At 39.6% G+C, this 25,908-nt stretch overlaps 1 protein-coding gene and 1 pseudogene across 5 annotated transcripts; both read right to left on the bottom strand.

The window, feature by feature from the left end:
• Window positions 1-1,128: 1,128 nt before the first annotated feature.
• Window positions 1,129-13,528, bottom strand: LOC139443961 (uncharacterized). 5 transcript variants are annotated; one of them, XM_071224849.1, is made up of 5 exons: window positions 13,461-13,528; window positions 5,260-5,496; window positions 4,021-4,086; window positions 2,882-3,061; window positions 1,129-1,595 (listed from the first exon to the last, which is right to left on the bottom strand). In XM_071224849.1, exons 1-5 carry the CDS (start codon window positions 13,489-13,491, stop codon window positions 1,357-1,359), a joined length of 753 nt encoding a protein of 250 aa, XP_071080950.1. In that variant the 5' UTR covers window positions 13,492-13,528; the 3' UTR covers window positions 1,129-1,356. The 5 variants fall into 5 exon arrangements, with proteins under 5 accessions (XP_071080950.1, XP_071080949.1, XP_071080948.1 ...); XM_071224848.1 differs by lacking the exon at window positions 13,461-13,528 and adding an exon at window positions 12,885-12,947; XM_071224847.1 differs by lacking the exon at window positions 13,461-13,528 and adding an exon at window positions 10,118-10,207.
• A 1,342-nt stretch (window positions 13,529-14,870) lies between these two features.
• Window positions 14,871-25,122, bottom strand: LOC139442846 (uncharacterized; annotated as a pseudogene).
• Window positions 25,123-25,908: the final 786 nt, after the last annotated feature.

The raw sequence follows: 25,908 nt of genomic DNA, 5'->3' as shown, positions 1-25,908 counted from the left end.
TTTTATCCTTGAATCCTGTGAATAAAAGTATCCTTGAATATCATGTTTGTATTTACTTCACAAGATTGCCTTTTCTGGTGTCAGTAGATCATAATGTAACTTGTGCTGTTCAGTAATATTGACTGATATGACCCTAAATAAGCCAGGGGACGCGGCTGGCCCAGTTGTATAAGCAGAGTTGCTTCCCTTGGACATGCAAGAAACCTATGATCGGGGTTTGAATCCCTGTTTGTCAGCACCGTACCAGTGCACATGGGTCTCACCCAAATTCAATGCTTGCTCTTAAAGGCGACTAAGCTTGTCGTAGGAGGCGACTAACGGGATCGGGTGGTCAGGCTCGTTGACTTGGTTTATGCATGTCAGCGTATCCCAATTGCATGGATCGATGCTCATGATATCAATCACTGGATAGGCTGGTCCAGACTCGATTATTTACAGACAGCCGTCATATACCTGGAATATTGCTGTGTGCGGCGTAAAACAAACCAACCAATTACCCACGTTGTAAACGTCCTGCACCACTTCGGGTTTTCCTCCAACATTACGTTGACACATGATATAACTGGAACACTGTTTGCATTAAGCCAAACTCACTAAATCCCTAAATATTTGAGTTTACTATTTTGTAGTGATTTGGGCATATTCAACGTAATCCGACACTGGACTCTCCTCCGTGTGGTGCCCATTATTCGGTCTTGTTAAAAATCTGTAATAATCTCTGCTTTCAACTGGTATTTGGGGGCACGGGTGGCCCAGTCGTCTAAGGCGCCGCGATTCGCTGTGCAGAGTTGCGTCCCTTGGGCACGCCAGAAACCTATGATTGTGGCTTCGAATCCCGGTTCGCCCCGATTATGTTTCTAGTTTTGTCAGCACCATACCCGTGCCCGTGGGTTTCACCGAAGTGGTAAACGTCTGAGACCTACATCACTTCGGGCTTTCCTCCCACATTAAGCTGACACGCCGTGAGATAACTGGAATAAAAGCGTCGTTAAACCCAACTCACTCACTCAACTGGTATTTTTAAAACTATGAAGATAGGTGGACCCTGTTTAAAAGACGTATCTGGAAGGATTGATGATCGAGACGAGCTACACAATCAAAGGGAAAACTATAATTTTATTATCAAGGAGTCACAACAGGGAAAGCATTCACAAGTATGAGCAATCTCAATCAAATCAGATCTTAGTTCTCGCTAACTCTAATATTTTCTTCCATCAGTATTAGGAACATGTGGAATTATTTCTTTAAAATTTTCCCCGCCCTAACCAAACCCACCCCGAATATTAACTGGTAGGTACTCAACATGAAAAAAACCCAATACGATGCATTACAACATATTACCAAAAGATGGCATCCCTAAACCTGATTTGGTTGATGATGCGAATCTAGAAATGACGTATCCTCGGTACAGTCTTTGCCAGAGTTATCAACAACGACAGTAGAGAAGGGTAGGACTCGGATTCCGTGGGCTCCTTTGGTTTTGGGTTGAACAAACTCAACCGGGATTTTGTGGATATTGGCAGATCCTAGGAGTCCTGTGGAGTCGGTCTGGGTGAATTTGGTACTTTGGACTGTTGGACGTGGGTCGTGGCTGTCTGAAAGATAGTCACATGTATATCAATCTGCCAATTTTATGAAATTAAGTTTCCCCATTAATGTTTTGGTGAAGGACACTCAGATCTTTTCACAATATACGTATCTTCTACCCACAAGGGGCGGTCGGGTAGCCTAGTGGTTAAAGCGTTCGCTCGTCACGCCGAAGACCCGGGTTCGATTCCCTACATGGGTACAATGTGTGAAGCCCTTTTCTGGTGTCCCCGGCCGTGATGTTGCTGGAATATTGCTAAAGCAGCGTTAAACCATACTCACTCACTCACTCTACCCACAACTAGTATTGTATTTTAACTGGCACTTGTTATTTTGGTGTGTCAGTAAGCAAACATATTTTTTTAATAACTAAAAAACGTATGACTCAAATCATATTTAACTGAATTTAATTACTGAACATCAATCCTAGTTGTTAAATTTTCCCGGAGTGTAAAACAAAATAATAGTTGGTAAGCAAAGATATCTAGTCGGTGAAAGATATGCGTTTTCACGCGGTACTGTTTAGCTACAGTTTTGGGGTCGTTCGGTTATCACAAATGAGGTCTGAATCCTGATAAAATATCATTGTTACGGTGTGAATCTTAAGTATCAAGTGTTACACATATAAAAGACAATGTACGTGGTGGTCTTTGAATTCTAGCAGACAACCTTGTGACTAAATTCTGTAACTGGGTACACTGAACTTCAGATATCAAACTTGAAATATTTATTTCGTTTATCTTAAGGGAAGAATTACGAAGCGCACGTAAAATTAAACATGACCATGATCCTACGTATAATCACCAAGATTGGAGACTTTACAAGATCATGTATCAAAAGTCTCAGGTAAATTATTAGTGTCTTCTTCCTTCGTCAAAGTAAAGGCAGTGACAACACTGATATTTCCGCGTCGTTGGATTCAGTATGTCCTTGTATGGGGGGGGGGGGGGGGTAGGGCAATCTATTTCTCTCCCAGCTGTCCACCAAACTTTATATTTACTGAGCACCGTCAAACAATCTTTTTAGTTTCTCTATTAACACAAAATGACACTGTAGTTAATTCATCCGTGTACGCGACCCGTGGAGATCCGGGGTAGAATAGGTTTTCAGCAACCCATACTTTCCGTAAAAGTAAGCTTGTCGTAAGAGACGACTAACGGGATTGGGTGGTCAGGCTCGCTGACTTGATTTATTTACTCGATTATTTACAGAACGCTGTCATCTAGCTGGAATATTGCTGAGTGCGGCGTTATACAACAAACACACAAACACACAAACACCCGTGTAAGCTCACCGGGCTTGTTTCCCATGAGTTGAGCACGCATCTCCATATCCTCATCAACACTACCCCGCATCTTCCGAAGTCGACACTGCTGCAACGTGTAGGCGAAAAATCCAATTATGATGATCACTTGAAGTGTGACGACACACACCACGACGATGCTGTTATTCGCCAAAAATTTCCCGAGACCACCTGAAACAATGACATATGTAACATAAAATGAGATGTTTGTATCGCTTTTTCGATGTTTGAAGCAGGTTCTATAAGACAAGCATATCAAGAAGCAACAGAAAAAAACGCACGATCACAAACAGCAGTTAAGCACAAGAGGGCTTTATTAAATGATGACCACAAGCACGCTTTATTAAATAATGAGCACAAGCACACTTTATTAGGTAATTTCCACAAGCACAATTTATTAAATAATGACAACAAACACACTTTATTAAATAATGACAACAAACACACGTTATTAAATAATGTCAACAAACACACGTTATTAAAAACATAACCACAAGCACGCTTCATTAGGTAATTACCACAAACACCCTTCATTAAATAATTACAATAAACACACTTTATTAAAAAATAACCACAAGCACACTTTATTAAGTAATTACAAGCACACTTTATTAAGTAGTTATCACAAGCACATTTTACTAAATATCGGACAAGCACAGTTTACTAAATAATGACCAAAGGTTTGTAAAAATAAAAAAAACAGGTTTCTAAAGCCACAGATTCGCCAACTCGCATATTTATCTTCCTAGCTCTTATAAATGAATAACTAATTTCCGTTTCCTCGACGAATTGTAGAGGAAAGATAATCCAAGGGAAAGAGCTGCCTGTAGCTTAATTGTTTCGCCTTTTAAGCACCAATAGGACAATCGTTGCATTGAAAGCACTATGAAACTATGCTATGAATATATGAGCACATGCGATTTTCGAAAGATGTTCAACTCTGTTTTGACAGCTATTAAACCATTTTCTACAAAATTCTTATACAACACCTTATCAGTTGTAGTCTCAGATGTGTTCCCCCGAAGATGAGCATGGACAGCACACTCATGACATGGGTAGCATTAATACATTACATACTCAGTGCCTCGTTCTCATCCCGGGTGACTTTGTCAGCGTGGTGATAGTCTTACCTCGGGCTTGACACGCCTCTCTGTATTTCGACTCAAGGCTCTTCATTGACGCACTGCATATTCGGGCTGGAAAAAGTTTAGCACTGTCCCTTTTCATACATGTATAACTTAAACTTTCATGCATCTTGTGGAATTAATAGTATCTTCATATGACATTAATGTCGGTACAAGAACACTCTGTTCCTTCAGCAAGTATTGAGTCATTAAGCGATGGGCGGTTAGGTGAGGTGAAATGGGGTTTAACGTTGTGTCCAAGATTATTGCACTTATATTGCGACGTGCATACATGTGCATGCATGTGCATTCGTGTGTGTCTGCTTGTACTAGTCCGGACTGATGCCGATTTATAGTACTTGCCCACTGAGATACCATGCCCCAATTTAACATGAATACCCCACTCAGACACAGTATACTGACTCTGACCCGACTAGTCCTTGTTTGAGCCCCTTCATGCCGAGTGCCAGACAGGGTAACAACAAGTACCATCTTTTAACGTCTTTTAGTATGAAGCGGCCGGGGACCGAACCCATAATCTTCCGCTCTCCGGGCGGGCGCTCTACCAAGAGACCACGGAGGCAGCGATGAAGCAACTATTGCCATGGAGCGGTAACAAGAACTATGAGATAAAATTGGTTTGCTTTCTGTATTCCCTTTGAAAATACAGAACTCTGAAAACAAATGAAAATGAGTTTCGTCGGAATATTAAAACAGATACGATTCTTAAAAAATAATAATTTTATATTGAACTTTACATTATATATATACATGTGTATACTTGATTTTTTTTATTGTACTATCATTATGATGTACATTAGTGGGATATCAAGTTTTGATAATGACTTCTCAGTGTGCAAGCCTTGGTTAATACAAACCGTATCATCAATGGACAAATTAATGTTATCAAATGTAAAGCAAATTTTACTTCATCATACACAGTGAAACCCCATTAATGTGGACGTGGGTGTTCGCGAAGACCTGTTGTCATCACTGATTTTCAGTGATCCATTCATATAATTTCCACCACTATTTTCTGTTTTACGCTCAATGGAATCTGTTTCTTTGGAAAAATCGAGACTGCTTATTCTCTAGCATTGACGCTATGTATTTCCAATTGAAATTGTGTTGATTAAGAAATTACGGAGTATTTTCACTTTGTATACAAATAGCTGTCCGGAAGGTAGGTTTATCGGATATTGGTGTCTGAGGTTTCACTGTAGCAGGAAACAGTAGAAATCATACCTTCACAGTAACCAAGACAGTCTCTCGGTACTCGGGCTATGTCCTTCTCACACCATTGCTCGATCTCGGTGCACGGACTGCAGGTCCACTGCTTGGAGTCAATACTTCTCCCTTTGTCGCAGTACCACCCATTGATGGGGCACCTGTCCATCCCACAGGGAAACCGATAGGGTTGGGTGGTGTTGGGAGGAGTTGTCCCAATGGCGCTGCAGACATTTTGGGCGAGGGCAACCAACGCTGTAACAAACAAATGATAGATTAATTTGTCAGCGTCATATGAGAATAAGTTTAATGTGACGTTTATACGATATACTGCTTTTCCATTGGACGAGAGGCTGGCCACATGACCGAGAAACTGACGGTCCTGTAAACTTCAATTTTTTTTATTTTTTTTTTAAGAATTGACCTACACTTTGTGTGAGTTCATTGGAGTATGAAACTTCATAGAGTGAGGGCCAAACTGTATGAACGTCGGAGCTATGAAGGAAATAAATAAATTCTATGCAAATCCTTAAATGACAGCAACATATAGTGAACTTGAAAACTGTCCTACTATGGTGGTGGCGGACCATAAGCATGTTGCAGGTGGTATACTCTTGTGGTTAAAGCGCTGGATTGTCACAGGGAATGCGCAGAAGCCATTATTGATGCCCGGGTTCGATACTCTAGCTGGGTACGTAATATCTAAAGTTTTTTCTTGGTTTTGTGTGCCATAATATGACTGGACTATTGCCAAAAGCAGGGAGCATGGGTCTTCTAATGCGCCGCAGTTTGTTGTGCAGAGCTGAGCTGGGTTCGAATCCGCTTCGCCCCAAATATACCCGTCCTCGTGGGTTTCCGAAGTGATAAACGTCTGAGACCTGCATTACGTCTGGTATATTCTTCTACGCTAGGCTGACTCGCCGTGATATAACTGGAGTACTGTTCACAGTGGCGTTAAACTCAACTCACTAACTATTGCCATACGCGGGTTAAAACATACCCCACTCACTCACTCCGTGTTGATGATCCTGATGTAAGTATTTAGTTTTCTGTAATTTATTTACTTGAAGTGGTTGGATAGCTTTAATTTTAAAGCGTTAATTCGTCACGCCTAAAACCACGTTTCGATTCCAAACAAGTGTAAAAATATTAAGTTTACTCTTGGAGTCACCCTCGCGATATGGCTACACTGTTGTCGTACAGAAGTTGTGAAACCCATGTTCACTTACCTATACGCTATGGAGGTAACTGAAACGCTGACGAGATAACAAACGTCGTTCAATGTAGTTCCGATTGAATACCTTCATTCCTAGGTCAGTGTGACCGGTCGTCGGTCTGATTACTGCTGCGCAACATGCATACAAGCCTGTCGGGTTACTTTACATAAGGTTGCTCCCTCGCGTTGGTACGGGCTACATGCTACGATGTGCTGTCTGAAACCTAACTGGATTCGTGATCTTATTTTATGTCCGAGCTTATTTCGTGTCATGTTGCCAGTGTTGAAGGGTGGGTGTATCTCCTGGCTACCACTGTATGGATTTCAGGATGAGAAAATGGAGTAAGCTTTGCCATCCGTTTGTGTCAGTGTGAGTGTTATCGCGGCAACGAGACGAACAGTTTCGATATAACAACAGGTGAGACTGCGGCATTTTGTCAGCGGGAACGGAGATAGAGTTCCACTGGGAGTGTTTGTGAAAGCACATTCTGTGTAGCAAGCAGCCTTTCTGTGTATTTAGAAGGGTGTTTCAATGTTAACTTGGAAATAGCCTTGATTCGATAATTATATGTATACTATTATATTACCTGTATACATATATGCTTTTCTCAATGCAGACATATATTTCATAATATTGTAATTGTCTGTGTAGTAATATACACTTAGAAGAGTGGTTGTAACAGATGGTTGTTTTAGTGTTTATTGTTTATTGTTGTTTAACATAATGATTATTTTTACGACAATTGACGGTTAGATGTATAAGTGTCAGACACTTGTCTGAATCATAAATTAAAACTTGAAAACATGAATAGTATCTGAATTTACCCAAGCATCCATATCCTAGACACTAATATAAACTGATTGAATTAAACAGAGGTCAAAGAAATAATATGATATAAAAGTACGACCAAGATTTGTTTTGAGGACACAAATGTAACCTCTCCAAGTAATTTAGGGAGTAAATAAGGTTAAGTTATTAATGATGGAATCTCAGATACAAGGTTGAATCAACTAAACAGACTTAAATTCGTCATGTCCTGAAAAAACTTTGAAATAAGGACAATAAGCTGAACTGAAGTGGATTTACAGCGTGATAAGAGGTACGGTTGAAGTATGGAGTTACAAAAGTGTATTTTCAGTAGAACAATATCACACTCAATTACGGTTGAATCAGGTAAAATCACGAATTTGTCCAAAAATTTTGAAATATTATTTCCATGTTTGTACTTCATCGTGATTATTTAACATAACCTAGATCATTTTCTTAATGTTTATAATCTTTGGCTATTAAAAGCACATTCTTTTTAAACATGTCAGGTTCAGTATAATAATATTTATGAATCAGTTGTTTCCTCTCTGTTTTAATTGAAGGACAGATAAACAAATAGTGAAATTCATCTCCTCACATAATTGGCAGAGTTTGGACTTTCTGACGGTTAGTGGTATTTTCTGCCTGTGTCTATTGGTAAATGGCTGTTCCAAACTTAAAGAAAATTCTCCACACGCATTAATCTGTATTGATTAATAGGTTTTTAAAATTCTATAGATTGATTCTTTGGAAGTTGTATCTCTTGCAGCTATCCAGGAGTCCACGTTGATATCATTTTGTTTATCCTTAACTATATTTTACGATATTCATGACTTTGACAATTTTGTGATATCCATATGTAAAAATCGTTTCATACAAGTTATCCATTTATGCTCACATGCTCCGATTTAACTATCATTAAAAAATGATTTAAATACAATATGTAACATTATTTAGATGTTGTCCCAGACAGAAGTCTAGCCAAAAACAGAATTCATTTATATTTGACCATGTTAGAGAGATGAGATCTTCCCAGTTTCCCATTAATCATACAATTTGGAGTACTCTTGTTTAATAATGTAAGGTGTTTAAGAACTAAGATGAATAGTCCCTGTAATAGACAGATTTTCCAATCCGCACATCTCGCTACCCTAAATGCTTGGTATCACCACAGCGTCAAAAAGCCGCAGTTTAAATCCAATTGACATTCATGATTTCCGCCCTACATACACTATCTAGTATCTTTTTCCACAGACCATCGTTTGTGGCATTGACCGTATACATCATGGGATTATTGAACGCTAGCAATGTGCATCACGCAGTTCATACTGGGTGATATCGACACATATTGTGTGATATCGACACATAAACACTCTTCAGTAGACTAACATTTATTCTATGAAATCTTATATTACACAATATCCTTCTTTACTCTAAAAATATTTTAAAAAATCCAAGAATAAATAGACCTAGACCTAGCTAGAGCTGGCTAGACTTGCTTTTGTATGCGTTTCTAGATATTTTTTTTTCTAAAGTAAATATATTCCACAGTCATGGTGCAGAACTGCGGTGGCCCATACCCGCCACTGGTGAGATCATTTTTCACTGTATGCCTCTATATTTTATCTGGCGGCCGCCAGACACTTCTCACCAGTGGCGGGTATGCGCCACCGTACATAACTAACTCGTCAGCAAGGTCTCACTATCTTAACGCACATGTTTCAAAGTGTCCATTTACTTTTACCTGGCAAAGACGCCCGTATATATGTGACTTACAAGCACGCAATGACTGTTAGCATACAATTTAGTAAATGGCGTGAGCACACTGTAACCAGAGACCCAGGTTACTGGACTGCCTGTAACAAGCATAACACGGATAGCCATGCAGTAACACGGTGGGGGATTCCCCAAGGAGGTTTCAGGCATATTTATTATAATAATTAATTATGAGATAAACCCATCCCCATCAGTGTTATCGACAGTTCGGACATCTCTTTGGTACATGCAAGCCCCAAGTCTTTACTTTCCTGCGTTTTATTTGGAAATCAAATCAAATAAAAGATTTTGGTACGTCATATTTATAAAGGGTTTACTATCATTATCCTTGCATGGTTTATTATACATGAATATCAAATACCGTCAGATGCAGTCATCAAAGCATGATATCATGTACAATAAAAAGTAATGTGCGGTACTTATTATGATATCGTCAATGTATAGTACATGTATATTCATATCAGAAAATATATCATCAATATACATAGTCAGTGAGTGAGGTTTATACCTAACATTACGTGTATTGAATACTTTCAATTGTTTATCCTATCATAATATCGTTATTGTTTGACATATCTGCATCTGTATAATATATCATTAATACATGACCACATCAATTTATTGAGTTTGATAATCATGAATAAGTATATTCTGAATAGTTATTTTAATTACACGAATTTGCCATGAATTAATATATTTTTTTAATAAATTTCATTGATATAATCGTAGAAACTCAATATGTTGTAAGTATAGTTGTATAATCAACTGGGATATTTAGCGAGTATAGGCCACTTTGATGTCATTGAATGCATGGGTCTTATGACATTCAAATATTTGTCTCATTTCGTTATGAAAAGTGATTTAATAGATATTCGTATATAGATTGACCGACATAAATGTACACAAGAAAACATTATTATCGATTATTAAAGAAAATTAGAATTTACCTGAACAAATTGTCGAATTATATTTCATTATTATCAAGAATCACAAATGCTACTAATATACGCATTGTTCCAGACTAACTTGTACTTAGTATGTTAAAACCCATTTCCATTGCCTCTAGCCTGACATACCTGCAAGACAGAGGGTCTTGGTGTACAATATCATCAGGACTTCCTCACAAACGAACATTGTCGTGCATCAAATAAACACTGTGTGTAAGGGAGTGAACACAGATGTCCAGGTTGGGTATTCACCAAGGTGCTTCCCCTTTTCGAATGGTTGACATGACAACGTGTCTTGCAATATACGTAGCAAGATGCAGCTCGTGGGGACTTTTCAATTGGAGTTTCCCTTGGGGAACCACCACATGGGATTGCCTATCTCAGCTCATAAGTGCAATACAGCATTAATTTACACATTGGTAGCGGATTTAGAATATTAAACCAAAATGAGTATTTTTATCACTTATGGCATGCGACTAATTAAACAGTTTCAAATTAAATATTATAGTCATCCAAGATCAGAGTTATCTCCCTTACACTAGTCATTTTCCAATGTGAAGAAAATATCTCAGTATGGCGACCTCATTGTAGACTAACATTTAGTCGCTGAAATGAACATATTTTACAGAAACAAATTGTTAAATTATTTTAATAAAAAGTAGCCCAGAGATTCTCATCATTTTCAGAACTGCAGTAATCCTAACTTGCCCACTATTGCAGACCAGCATGGGCTGTATTGGATATATTTGTTTCAGGGTCTGTATGGCAGACCTTTCTCATAGGTACATATTATATACATCAAATCAAAATTTCTGGTTTGTCACATTTATAAATGGTTTAATAATATCATCCTTGCATAGTGTATTATATATAAATATCATATACCGGCAGATGCAATCATCAAAACATGCTATCATGTACAATCACAGGTAATGTGCGGTACGTATATCGTCAGTGTATGATATATTCGTATCAGAAAATATATCATTAATATACATAATCAGTGAGTGAGGTGTATACTTAGCATTACGTGTTTTGATTACTTTCAATCCTTTATCAACTTATAATACGGTAAATGTATGACATATCTGCATCTGAATATAAATTTCATTATAACATTAACATGCATATGCCGATTCCGTGAGCTTCATAATTATGAATAAGTATATTCTCAATAGTTATCTTAATTACACGAATTTGCCATGAATTACTATATACTAGTTTTTGAATAGATTTCATTGATATAATCGCAGAAAATCAATATATTGTAAGTATAGTTGTTAAATCAACTGGGATATTTAGTGAGTATAGGCCACTATGATATTGTTGAATGCATAGGTCTTATAGCATGCATATATTTGTCCGATTTCGTCATATTTCATTAATTTTCAGATTGATTGACAGAAATTTACGAGAAATATTATTATCGATTATTAAAGCAAATATAAATTTATCAACACAAATTGTCGAATTATATGTCATTATTATTAAGAATCGCACACATTCCCAATATACGCATTTTTGCACACTAACTTGTACTTAGTATGTTAAAACCCATTTCCATTGCCTCTAGTCTGACATACCTGCAAGACAGAGGGTCTTGGTGTACAATATCATCAGGACTTCATCACAAACGAACATTGTCGTACGTCAAATAAATACAAGATCTTCTGGTAAAGTATTCACCAAGGTGCTTCCCCTTTTCGGAATTGTTCGTGACAAGATGCAGCAGCTAATGGGGATTTACAATGGGAGTTTCCCTTGGGGAACCACCACATGGGATTGTTAGAACACCTGCCTGTCTCAGCTCATTATTGCAATAAAGCATTAATTTACATATTGGCAGCGGGTTTAGAATATTAAACCCAACATGTGTATTGTAACCACTAATGACATGCGACTAATTAAACAGTTTGAAAGTAAGCATAACAGCCACGTAAGATCAGAGTTGTCTCCCTTACACCAGACATTTTCTAATGTGCAGAAAAGCTTGATCGCAGTTTATCTTTGCATGTTTTTCATCCTTGAGTTTCCATATACTATCGTCAGAGATCTTACGTATAAACATGTTTTCATTTATCTTTTGTATCGTTCTTTATAGATACCGTATGTATGTTTTTCTTTTCAACTAAGATCTCATCAAATGAACTGTAAATATATATTATATATTCATGAGTGGCACTCGCGAGAGAACATGTTAACCTTTTCAGTTCACGAGATGTGATCAAGACATCAAATTTACTATTTGTTATATATTTTGTTAATGATCTTAGCCGAGCCAGGCTGAAAACAGTTTATAGTGTTCTTTCACTCGACTGAAATATACATTTGTATATGATTTCGGATAAACACAGTATTTTCTAACTAAATGCTCAGTGGATGTTTCTATTAACATATGATTATTTTGTACGGTTGATTGAGACAGGGCACGTGTGTCCTGGGCTGTATTCGTTTACCCAGCCTTACCCAATCAGTCTAAAGATGCAGCGATTTTCCATAGCGGTTAAGTGAATAATGGATGACACAGGCAGCGACCAGTGTATTATGGTTTGGTGGGCAAGTTGGACAGGAGTTTTCCGTACGAATACACATCTTACAGTGCTACACAATTTAACTGAATATATCTAAAGATCATATCATACCCATTTATGTATCACATCATTATTTATGGTTCAAACGTTTGCTCGTCACGCCTATTGCCTTGGTTCGATTTCCTACATGGGTACAATGTGTGAAGTCCAGGAATGCACATTATAAAAAAACTTCGAATATCTTCGCAAATTTATATTTTTGAAGAAAATTGTCGATTTAATCGTAACAAGAAACATATCTACTTCTAAAACGTAAATTGTACACTGGTAAATCAATAAGTAATTCTGTCTACACACCTACATACCTGCAATAAAAGCGGCAGTGACGTGGATAAGCATCATGCTGGCCTAACAGACGACGACTGTTCTGCAGTGGAGACTGTGTTAAGGTGTGAAGGTGTAGGGACAAAACATGTACAAGTACGAGGGGGATCCCCGTCGGGGAAATACCTATGGTTGTATGAACACCTGCCGATCCAGTCCATAATTGCAATTAAACATTAATTTACACTTGGCGATTGATATATGATAAATAGATACACAGAAAATGCGCAACTGCACATGATTTAAAATGAGTTAAAGATTTTGAAACATGGTGGTTATAGAAGCCTATATGCAGAGTTATCTCCCTTACACCAAACGCGATATTTCCTCACTATCATTGTCAATTTGTCTTTGCAAAAATTAAAGCCTTTTTTAATCTTCAATGTCCCTCCCACGTGCCTGTTATTTATATTTGTGCAGATTATGTAGTATATTACATATAAACATATTTACTTTTTTTTTTATAATATTCCTTGTGCTGTAATGTCCCTTATGCCCTGCTATATAGCCGTATAAGCCAAATCAATAACTCACCCTGTTAACATCACATTGCTTACCTGCAACGAGTGCCGAGATGCAGTATTCCATAACGGCCTGCGGATGACAAAACAGTTGGTATATGACACAGACAGCGAACGTGTGCAATAGCGTTCCGTGGGTAATTCAGGAAGGGACTTCCCCTTGGGAATATCACCAAGGGAAAGTTACCACCAGTACGCATCGCGGATTGCATTCCGATATCTGTAGACCGTGGATGGCACACTTGCAAGTGAGATAAATAGACCATACAATAATTTGAGATACCCTTTAATAACTTGAGCAATCTACACATTATCATAATGCATGCAAAAAATGTCTTAATTAAATTATTTATATTATATTTATGTAAGGGACATAGGAGGGTAATAATCTATTTATCATATATTGCCATTCTTAAAATAATCTGCGTTTGAGTCGTCATTTCGCTCAATGAAGTAATTTTAGAAACCGCGTATGAATACAGTGATTGGGTGAACCGTCCCATGTATAATATAGTGCCAGTCCCGTGAAGATCCGCGGTAGAGTAGGTCTTCAGCAACCCATACCGTAAAAGGCGACTATGCTTGTCATAAGAGGCGACCAATGGGATAGGGTGGCCAGGCTCGCTGACTTGGTTGATGCATGTCGTCGTATCCAAATTGTGTAGATCGATGCTCATGATGTCAATCACTGGATTGTCGGGTTCAGACTCGATTATTTACAGACCGGCGTCATATAGCTGGAATATTGTTGAGTGTGGTGTAAAACAACAAACAAACAATTTTTTAAACATAGTGCCAAATTTTTTGCGGCCATATTTGTCTGCCCGTTAATCTTATGGAAACACTTGTCAAAAGTTTATTGATCAAGCAGACATTGCATATAAATATGATTCAGACTGCCCGATGCATTTCGGGATGAGGAAGGGGTCCGCGGGATAGAAGATCAGAGAATAGATCTCTATTTCCATGTGCCTCTCGTATTCGCTGACTTATGATAATATATCATAATACATTGGACATATAATACCCTGGATAGTCGAGGATGTCACGAAGGACCACCTGAAGTCACTTCCTGAACCCGTAGATTTGACATGGGTACTGGGTCCCCACCCACCGCGACAAACTGTGAGAAGCCAGTCATGGTTTATTCTCCCTGCAGTGCACTCCAATAAATATTCCATCTACATGACGGCGGTCTGACATCATGAGCATCGATCCACGCAATTGGGATCGATGACATGCATCAACCAAGTCAGCGAGCCTGACCCAATCCCGTTAGTCGCCTCTTACGATAAGCATAGTCGCCTTTTACGGCAAGCATAGGTTGCTGAAGACCTATTCTACCCTGGATGTTCACGGGTAGAAATGTTTCCTATTATAATAGCTAACCCTATATATATGGTAATAATTAAGACAACAAACCTTTATGGATAACAACTTCTTTATTGTTAGTGACGACTTTTCAGGGTTATCTCTTGCCCCTTCATCAGGTGAATGACATCATGTAATAATGGTTATTTTCCTTATCTAATGGGTTGTTCAGTCAGCAGTTCAATGGCAGCTGGATATGTCAGCTTGATTTGTCAACACTATATACATGTTTGACGTGGTGTTCTACTTCAGAGGTGAGGTGAGGTGAAATGGGGTTAACGTCGCGTCCAAGATTATTGCACTTATAATATAGCGACATGATTGGCCTGCTTGTACTACTCCGGACTGATGCCGATTTATAGTGCTAGCCCACTCAGATACCATGCCGCAATTTAACCTGAATTCCCCACTCAGACACAGTATATACTGACTCCGAGCCGACCGGACAGGGTAAAAACAAGTGCCATCTTTTAACGTCTTTTGGTATGAGGCGGATCGTACCCCGGACCTTCCGCTTTCCGGACGGACGGTCTACCACTAGACCACGGGGGCGGTCTTCTACTTCAGAGTGTAGATATATAAAATATGAACGCCAGAGAATAACCAGTCTCGATTATCCGACGAAACACATTCCATTGGGCGTAAAAGGCAACAAATCGGTGACAAAATATGAATGGATCAGGGAAAGTTAGTGATGACGTCAAGTGCTCGCGAATAGGGTAGGGTGTTCTGGGTTATTATAACAAAAGTTCTGTAGCATGAATGCTATCGTGTGCATCTGCTGAAACAACATTTTGGGTTGTGAAACTGTTACCCTAAATTATAATAGCAGCCGTCTTCATCAGTACACGTCTCTGCGGCTTGTCCCCTGTCGAGGTCCTTGTTGTACACAAGCTGATCGGACCCGATATTACAGTATATCTCGGCACTGGTGTCAGTAATCCCGGGCATGTTTGATGGTGCCTTGGCTATCATGGCATTACCATTCTCGGTGCCACCAACAGAATCGCCAACCTGGGTATCTGTATCGTGTCTAGAGTCAGCAAGATCTCCTTCGTCTTCCTGTAGTTGTGGTGATTCTCCTGCATGGTCGTACACGTCATCTCCCCTACGAACTGCACCCTTGTCTCCTGCATGGTCGTATACGTCATCGCCCCTACGAACTGCACCCTTGTCTCCTGCATGGTCGTACACGTCATCGCCCCTACGAACTGCACCCTTGTCTCCTGCATGGTCGTACACGTCATCGCCTCTACGAACTGCACCCTTGTCTCCTGCATGGTCGTACACGTCATCGCCCCTACGAACTGCACCATTGTCTCCTGCATGGTCGTACACGTCATGGTCCCTACGAACTGCACCATTGTCTCCTGCATGGTCGTACACGTCATCGTTCCTGCGAACTGCACCCTTGTCTCCTGCATGGTCGTATACGTCATCGTTCCTACGAACTGCACCCTTGTCTCCTGCATGGTCGTACGTTTCATCACGAATAGTCTGGTTCTTCAGCACATGATCGTAAGCACCACGCTCGTCATGGTGTGACGCGGGATCACTGTCACCCAGTCTGTTATAGTGAGCGGCATCCCCCGGATCACTGAAAACTGTATCGCCTTCACCCGTCTTACGGCATACCTCGTCACCATTTGAACACCCATGCTTGTTCTGGCCAAGCAGATCGTATTCGTCATCATCACAGTTTCTATTTGCCGTTGAAGATCCTTGCCCATTTTGAACATGCATCGTGCTTAGGTAGAGGTCGTTATCCATGGCAACGAGACGGAGACTGTTAGACCTTCGAGCAAGTGACGTTGAAGAAAAGCAACCCTTTTTCTGCCTAAAAGTAAAACAACCAATACTCAGTTCAAAGTCTCTTTACTTTTGTAATGGGTTCTGGTTGTTCAAACTTAATATTGAACCATGTGTTTAGTAACGATGTTAAAGTTATTTCATGGTGCATGTAGAGACGTCTTGGCAAAACTAAACCGGTGGTTGATAGCACGAACAGCGATCCACTCCTTTGGATCATGTCGCAATAGGCCCCACATTGAAATCACATTATCAGGAGATTAATATCAGCATAATATATATATACATAATACAGATGTTAAGTGAGTTGAAATGGGGTTTAACGTCGCGTTCAAGATTATTGCACTTATATAGCGATATGCATGCACGTGTGTGTGTGTGTGTGTGTGTCCAATCCTGCACTAATACCGGTTTTAAAGTGCTAGTCCACTGAGATACCATTCTGCATTACATGGATACCCCACTCAGACACAGTATACTGACTCCGAGCCGACCAGTCCTTCTTTTAGCTCCAAGCTATTGCCTAGCGCCATATACGACGCGGCCGAGGATCGAGCCATTGACCTCCCGGTCTCCGAGCAGACGCTCTATCTACTAGACCACGGTCGCCTATTATAGAGGAAATCTTGACTTACTTGTACATAACAAGCAGTAGAGTTAGGACGATGGCTCCAATGACGACACCCAGGACCGACAGGCCACAGTACAAACCTGAAACCATGACCTTGCTATTGCTACGACAGTTAATTACAGACAGTTAATTACAAAGTACAGAATTTCCACTACAATGAATCGAGTGGGTGAAATTGGTTTTACGTCGCTTTGAACGACATTTCAGTTACATCAGCTTCATGTTGGTTGGAAAGCCCGACATGCAGGTCTTAGATGTTTACTGCCTAGGTGAAATCCACAAGTATGTGTATGGTGTTGACAACCCAACACTGAACAAAAAGGCTGGAAAATTCTACTAACTTAATTAGTAACAACGATCAGAAGGTTACTATCCAATTTACTATCATGCTTGGTAGCCGTCAAGACCACGTGACACTCCTCACTTCCGTCTTGGTCAGTGTCCCGCTCGCCATTTTGAGGACACAAGGAGATGATTATGAGGCTGAGTGTCAGCTATATATTATTGGCTTGGTAACATTGTTAATGTTTGCTTTTCATGACTTTATTGCATGTACTCAGTGAGAAGGGAAGTTAGTTAAGTTTGCCAGTGTAAAACAAGACTTGTTGCAGTGTTGTGTAACTAAACTGAAACATGTCTAACATATAGTCGCGATTGTATGGCAGTAATTTTCACCGGCAATGCAACGTCCCTTCCGTTCAAATGATTATCCCCTTGGAGCGAGAGACAGACGATGGTTTTGACGTAACTGTCGTTCAAATCAAATCATCTTTATTTCACTTCAGGTCATGACATGACATAAGAAGGCAAAGTTAACAGAACAATATGTCTCTGGACATGACCCATGATGGTGTTGGCATTAACTGACTGAATTGTCTGTTAAAACACCACTTGGCAATAAATTCTTAGTAAATATTCTTTATGAAGCTAGTAAAAGAATGAAGAAAGAAACTGTGAAAGCTGGGTAGTAATCTCTACTAACTGATGAGTAAAATAATACTAGTCGCCGATAGGCCACGTATACCAGTCTAATTATCATATATTTACTAACTGGTTAGTAAAATCTCCAGACATGATGTCTCTCTCTCTCTCTCTCTCTCTCTCGCTCTCATACCTATGTTGATATAGCTTTGGTCGTTTTCACTTGATAACGGTTCTTCCGGTTGTTTGATGGCAGCTCTGGTGAAGGCTGTCTGACTGGTAAGTGCGGACGTGGTTGTAGGCGTCGAGGTTCCTGTGTCGATGGGCTTCAAAGAGGCGTGTGGACCAGATGGCCTAGTGGACGCTGGTGTTGTCGACTCGGGATGGACTGTTAATGTTATTATTTATTTATCAATAGAGCGTGACGTTACAATGAATTGATTTCATTATGAATAAGACCATTATTGCTGAAGGTATTACTGTTATAAAACAAATGTTCTATATTTTCATTTATTGCCTTTTGAAATGTTAGAATTACAAATTGACTTAACAGCTAAATTTGTTTAACAAAGTGGTAATCAAAATCTCTCACCCGATTCACATATAGTTGGTAATTTAGAGGAACAATCCTCCCAGCTAAAAAGTGAGGTCCTGGTTGTAGCGAGACATACTTGGTTAACGGGTTGACGTGTTGCACTGCAAAGCACGTCGCTTCCTGAAATAATTTGCATTTAAAGTAATCATTGTAATAAGTTGTTAATTTTATCATTCTGATAATTTAAAAATAAATATTTCAAAACGACATAGTGGAAAATGAACATATGACTCCGTGGGGCCTAACCAGGTCGCCAGTATCTCATGTTTGTAGTAAGTCTCGACAAAGTAGGAATCGGTCAGTTATATCGTGGCTCATAATTTCAGTCTCTGGCCTCCTGGTCTGGTCACTTGCAGACCCCGTGATATAGCTGAAGTATCAATGACTCTGACAAAATAACAAACAACCCTTAGTATATGACAAGAAAAGCAATAATTATATGTCTGTGTCATCCCGTTCTAGAGAGCTACGATCCTTGACCCCATTTCAATAAGACACAGTAGGGCCACGATTGTCGTAACCATAGCATCCATTGTCTTACGGTAGTGGTACGTTAGCCCTACGACCCCTTTGTGAAGGGTTTGACAAAACGACCTTAATGTTTACAAGTATGATGAACTGGGGTCCTATTTTGACCGGCAGTCCCCACGATGCCAAAACAATAATAAATAAAATTTTAAAAAAAATATATATAATTCATTTGCCAGCATAATTACGGCTCAAAGCCCCATTTAATAGTGTATGCCATGGAGTTGCGTTAATCTATGAGGAACACTTTTTGCGTTTCTACGACCTTTGAATAAATTATTTTTCCTTCCTGTGGTTGAAAAGCAGAACCCTGTTGGGGGCGCAGGTTAAAGAATGTGTCTCCAGCACCCCATTGCTGGTCGTTAGAGGCGACTGAATTGGAAAACCGATGGTTCGAACATAGCAACATATGCTGTCGTAAGAAGCGACTTAAGGACCCCGACGGCGTGGCTCAATCATATCAATCACTGGATTGTCTGCTCCCGGCTCGAGTATTTTTGGAACGACGTGACAACCGCTACTGACAGGGTGTGTGAATATGTGTCATACACCTAAAGCCACTGTGCAGGAGAACAAGTTTTGTTCTTTATATGTCATTCGCTAAACGAATAACATAACAGTTTGTTTTCCAGCATTCGTTTTTTTCAAATGAATACAAACAGGTTTAAACTGAACATGATGTTGTTTCGACATGGATCCTCTGTCTCAATATTGATCAGAGGGTATGTTTATGAAGGAGGAAAACATTGCAAGGACGTGAAGTGTTTTCAATTTGTCGATATTTGGTGCGCTTTGAGGGGAAAGCTTCCATATGACAAACAAACGAGCTTCTACTGTGATTGCCGAGCCCGAATGCATTCCTCAACCTACCGTTCAACCATTTCTTCACGTAAACTCTTCTTAATCCAATCCAGTAGGTGTACTTGTCCTTACTCAAAAGGCTAAGCACCATTGCATCATAAAGGTCATCTTCATTGACACTGGTCACCTTCACCAGGTCACACATACGGCCTGCATCTCCCCACGTCTTGAGAGTATGACGAACACATATGCCCCCGATGCATCTATCATAACTGTCTGTTGACCTGTAAACTAAAGTGGTTCAGCACTTAGAATTATGCCAACAAGCATTATATACCATTATATTATATACCCGTACTGGTAAATGGCAATATGTTTTTATCGTAATGGAGACATAGATAATGTAATATTTATGAGTTACGTTGGGTATACAAAACTTTAACGGAATTGTTACATTTCATCAAAGTGGCGAGTAGCGTTTTACGCCGTCTTTAGAACTATTCCACATCAATATCACGGCGACCGACACCTGAAATTGGTGTCACGCCCACACCGGGAATTGATATTTGTTTGTTTGTTGTTTAACGCAGCCCTCGGCAATATTCCAGCTATATGATGGCAGTCTGTAAATAATCGAGTCTGGTCCAGACAATCCAGTGATTAACACCCTGGGCATCGGTCCACGCAATTGGGATACAATGACATGCATCATCCGAGTCAGCGAGCCTGACCACCCGATCCAGTTAGTCGCCTTTTACGGCAAGTATGGTTTACTGAAGACCTATTCTGACCCGGATCTTCACGGGTACACGAAGAATTGAATCTGAGTCCTCCGCGTGGCGTGCGAAATTTTAACCAAAAGGGTACCGTATCGCTCCATATATAAGTGGTACTTACATGCTTTTACTGTTCCATTTTGACAAGCAGCGGATCTAAAGTGATGGCAGCTTGATGAATAATACGCGATATAACGGTAAGGTAAGGTTGTGATTTCTGCATACACACACGCATCTTCATCCCCTGGAGTGATTTTGACGTTGACTGAAAATTAGAGACATGGCCCACGCTTTCAGCTTAGCCTTTCCCGTAATAGAATATATCATGACTCCATAAATGGATTCAAAGTGAACGGAAGTGAAAGAGATATCGAATTCTAAATTTGCAATGTCAAAGTATTTGTTAGCTCTACCTCCACTCTTGTACACAGATACACCATTCTTGTTTCCACATCCCTCGTCATAGTGTCCTGGACAGCGGACTTCTGTCTTGTTATACTTCTCCTGTATCTGGTGTGAGAAGTCACAGTAGCACGTCTCGCCCTTCAAGTACAGGTACATCCCTTTCATACATTTTCACCATTCAATGTGATTAAGAATTGACTTTCACATGCTCGAAAGCTCCATCGTTCGTTCATACAGTTTGGCACTCACTCACTTGAGGTCCATACTCAACTCTACTATTACCGTGCCTGTTTATCAGTGGTCAAAATAAAACTAAAATCAGGTATCTAATTCAATTCCATACTTCAAAATATGCATGCCCTTCCACACAAACAGCATGCGTATGGAACATCGATCTATCGATATCCTAAGCATCTATGCATATGGCTGCCGATAACATTGTAATACTGGTGAAATACTAGTAGATGATGAACTACATTTTCTGTTTAGCCGCCCTGCTTTTAATGAGTGAGTTGGGTTAAACGCCGCTTTTAACACTATTCCAGTTATATCACGGCGTGTCAGCTTAATGTGGGAGGAAAGCCCGAAGTGATGCAGGTCTCAGACGTTTACCACTTAAGCTTCGGAGAAACCCATGAGCACAGGCAGGTGCTGACAAACCTAGAAACATAATGGGAGCGAACCGGGATTCGAACCCACAATCATATTTTGCCCAAGGGACGCAACTCTGCACAGCGAATATAGGTGACAATTGAATGACAAATTATTGGCTTATGCTTTCCTTTTTATAGCCATTACCGCGAGTTACGAATGCCAGAACTTTCACGTGCACTTCGCTTTACTGTTTTCCTCCACGACATTTTTTAACCAGTGTGAAAACAATACCGTTTAAGACATTGCAAAATCGACAATGGCTGCGTTTCGACGCACCGTTTGTTGAATATCAGGGCACCAACATTTTCCAATAACAAATATCCAATTTATATACCGGACTTTTTTGTGTAGTCGGGTTCAATTAACTTCATGTACATGTAAACTCAGGAGTATCTTGTCCATTACCCACGTTAAAATGTAAAGAATAACATTTTCGGCCGTTTAACAGAAAAATCCGAAAATTATTGCAAATCCGAAAATGACTGCAAATCCGATTGCGTATGACATTTAATAGATGCCCAAACAAGGGCATTATTGGGAATAAAGACATTCTTATACGAACCTTTTTAATTCCCAATAAATGATATTTACGTTGTGGGCAATAAACTCGTTATCATAATTATAAGGTCATTCTGTAAATAATGATCTAATAACACATAACAGAGGTAAATCTTACGCTCAGTCCAAAGGGCTCGTCCCCCCCACACTGTAAATGACACCGGGAGGCGGAATTACCGTCGAAATGATGACCATTAGAGCTTGGCAAGCGTTCTGAACTGTAACCAATGTATGTGAAGAAAGGGACTCCGTCTACAATGTAAATAACTTTACTACAGTCATGAACCTGATTCAAAGTTATTCAGAGTTATTTATCATCAACCATTTCAACAGAAATTACACAAGGAAACATGCTTGTTGCACGTTCTTGTTAAGTTCTCATCTAAACAATGTCAACATTCGGTTGAAGGTTTTGCCTTGATGGAAAGTTTTTCCTGTAGATGGTGTTTTTCGCTTATAATATTTATCATCAGATATACTATGAACACACATTCGTAAAAACACATTTTTTGTCAAATTGTAAAAAACCATTGAAGCACTCCCATGCTTAAAAATAAGGTTATTTCTTATTGTGCTATTTCGAACAAACAATTACTACATTTTGAGAGCAGTTTCTAAGAAAGGGAAACACTTTTGATATCGTCTCCAACAATGAAAACATAGTTCAAAGGTTCACAAACGTTTCATTGTGTGATCTCGACCTGAGAGCTTGACTTCTGGAAATCATGTAGGACAATTTGGTTCAATTTCATGGCACAAAGTCTCAGTCCTTGATCATGTTGATGGTTAAAAAAACACTTTTTCGTATATATTTCAGAAAGTGTCACCTTAATGAATAAAATATTCTACTTGAATAATTCCCCTGAGGAGAATATAAACTGTCAGGCAAAAAACAGTATACACCTGAACCTGAATTATTTGGACCACATAATTACCAACGTTATCAAAACGTTACTTGGCTGAAAACTGCCGAAACACAATTAAGGTCCAAAAACACAACTATGATATCTGTATCAAATACATCACCATAGAATAACAAGTTCTTGTTTGTTTCATGCTTAGCCACTTTCAAACATGGAAATATACTTTCTTTTGCCCGGCGGGCTTTATAAATGTAAAGGGAAGTGTCTATGCTGTAAACTGAAAATACAGTTTTATACTCCGCTTATTTCGGTCACTCTGTCTAAATGCATGTCTTTTTTTTTAAAATAAGAGGCCGTCTCTGGTGTCAAGCATGCTGTGGCAATAATTTTGAAGTTTGTCAAAGGGAAGACTCTAACTTTTCAGAGGCATATATATGTGTAAGATGTTCAAACATGATTCTGATAAATATCCCAAAATGTTTTGGAAACAAATTTCGTACCTGCCCATTTCCATGTTGAATATTCAATTGCTCCTATCCAGTAGTATTGACCTGGGTCATCTTCTGGCTTATGGGGTCAGGTAATACGCTAGACTTGGGGATGTAGACTCTTCCCCCTTCACACCCTCCTCGCGCAGCCTCCCACCAGCTACTTTCTGTTGTAGTAGTGTGATACCTAACCGTGGCATCCGTCGCAGGGCTGCCATTCTCGTACCAATGGGCTGAAATAACCAGAGTTAGAGAGTGAGTGAGTAAATGGTGTCAGTCTGCAACATCCCAGGTTATCACGGCGGCAGATGAATAATCGGTTCAAGATGAGGAAAATGAGTGATGACAGCACGAGCAACGACCCGCGCCACTGGGGCGCAATGGTTTCTTTTCCATTTGAATCTGACCTTAAGATCGGAATAATCGTAGTAACACTTCCTCACAGATACTCTAGGTCCGTGCTCTGACATGGACTAACGAAATAACATTACATCCGTCATTGTGAACGCCTAATATCACATTTCACTGGTATCAAAAGCATACGTGTGATCAGTTGATCAGCAAACAGACTACATGGAATAGACACTATCTCATCACATTGCGAGCACTAAGGCAAGATTATATAAATGGCCTCCACAAAATGTTATCTAATGTATGCACTCTCCCCATTGTTAACTCTAAGTTGTCACGGTATACAAGACTGAACTAAACGAGGGTTCATTTTACTGTTATATTGCTACTGGTACATGTGTTTAAATCTGTATAGTGTACGCTACAATGCTATGCAAACAATGTTGATAACTGCTATATTTACCACATTATATCCGGGATATCGGACGTAACTCATAATATCAACCACTGGTTTGTCTGGTCATTTATCTTCACGCCGCCGTGATGTTTGAGACCCTCGTAAAATAGTATTCACTCACTGTTTGTGAAGGCATTTTCTCCGATATGATATGACGCATGATCTGACATGCTTCATGGCAATATAATACCAAACGTCAACGCCAAAGAATCTCAAGTCTCGACTTCTGACGAAACAGATTCCATCGGGCGTAAAGGCAAGATTGCGGTGAAAATAATATGAATGGATCACTGAAAATCAAGTTTCAAGTTCACGTTTAAGTACTTCTGAACTGGTCATCGTATGTGTTCTACATCATAATTAGTAATCGGAAATTAGTAGCAATTCATTTTGGACAATCATAATCATTTGAATACTTACAAAAGTAATTTGCATCAGCAACACGCCAGACAGAGAGCACGAGGAGCCACGATACAGCCACGTTCGCCATCACATTCAACCAGGAAGTACTTCTCAAACGGAAACCAACAGGCAGGGTCTGATGACACTATCGTCAGGACATGATTCACCCTTGTTGCATCTACTGTTATGTTCGCATCCATAAATACCATGACCCGGGTTACCGAGGTGCGGCCTGCTCCTATTGTTCGTTGTGTCTCTTTTTTGTGCAGCTTTCGTATGATTAGAAATTAATTACACGTTACCGCAATTGTGAAACAGCTGAATAAGATTTCACCATGAACATAATTGTTTCATAATTTACTGTTTTTGCATTAAGCATATTGTGCACAAAACGAACCAGGTTTTATCACGAATCAAATGTATATAATGAATTTTGTCATGAATAGTGCTTTTATAATGAACTACGTTTTGTTTTGTACCAGGTACTATATTGAACTACGATTGTTATTTTTTGACGAATCAGGCTTTATTACGAAGACTGAATCTCTGAATAGGATTTAAATATGAACAATTCCTGAAGCGAATTATACCACAAACCGAATTATATCATTAATAACATTTTCAGTGTCATAGTTTTGTGTTGAGTTAGTGAGTGAGAACTAACCAGGCTTGCACATTGTGAATATGGGGGTTAGGGTTGGGGTTTGGTGGGGGGTTGGGTGTTGGGGTGGTGTTGGGGGTGGCGGCGGTAGGGTCGGTAGGTCTAGCGGTTTTCATGTCAGACGACCGCCGGTTGACACACTTGACGTTCAACACACGAAGTATATGAAATCAGTGTATGAAATCGTCATGCGTATACGTTCATACGGTCATA

Source organism: Haliotis cracherodii, unplaced genomic scaffold (assembly GCF_022045235.1).
Source record: "Haliotis cracherodii isolate W230 unplaced genomic scaffold, xgHalCrac1.p SCAF_5, whole genome shotgun sequence".
In the NCBI taxonomy this organism is placed as follows: Eukaryota; Metazoa; Mollusca; class Gastropoda; order Lepetellida; family Haliotidae; genus Haliotis; species Haliotis cracherodii.
Note: the sequence above shows the minus strand (reverse complement) of the source record. Positions and strands in the feature narration are given on the sequence as shown.

Bases quoted from the DNA above. Each gene is read 5' to 3' on its own strand.
- LOC139443961 (XM_071224847.1), bottom strand. From the start codon at position 10,175: ATGTTCGTTTGTGAGGAAGTCCTGATGATATTGTACACCAAGACCCTC. The intron at 3,062-4,020 runs GTAAGACTATCA...TCATTGTTTCAG, and splicing joins AGAGGCGTGTCAAGCCCGAG to GTGGTCTCGGGAAATTTTTG. The intron at 1,596-2,881 runs GTGAGCTTACAC...ACTATCTTTCAG, and splicing joins ACTCATGGGAAACAAGCCCG to ACAGCCACGACCCACGTCCA.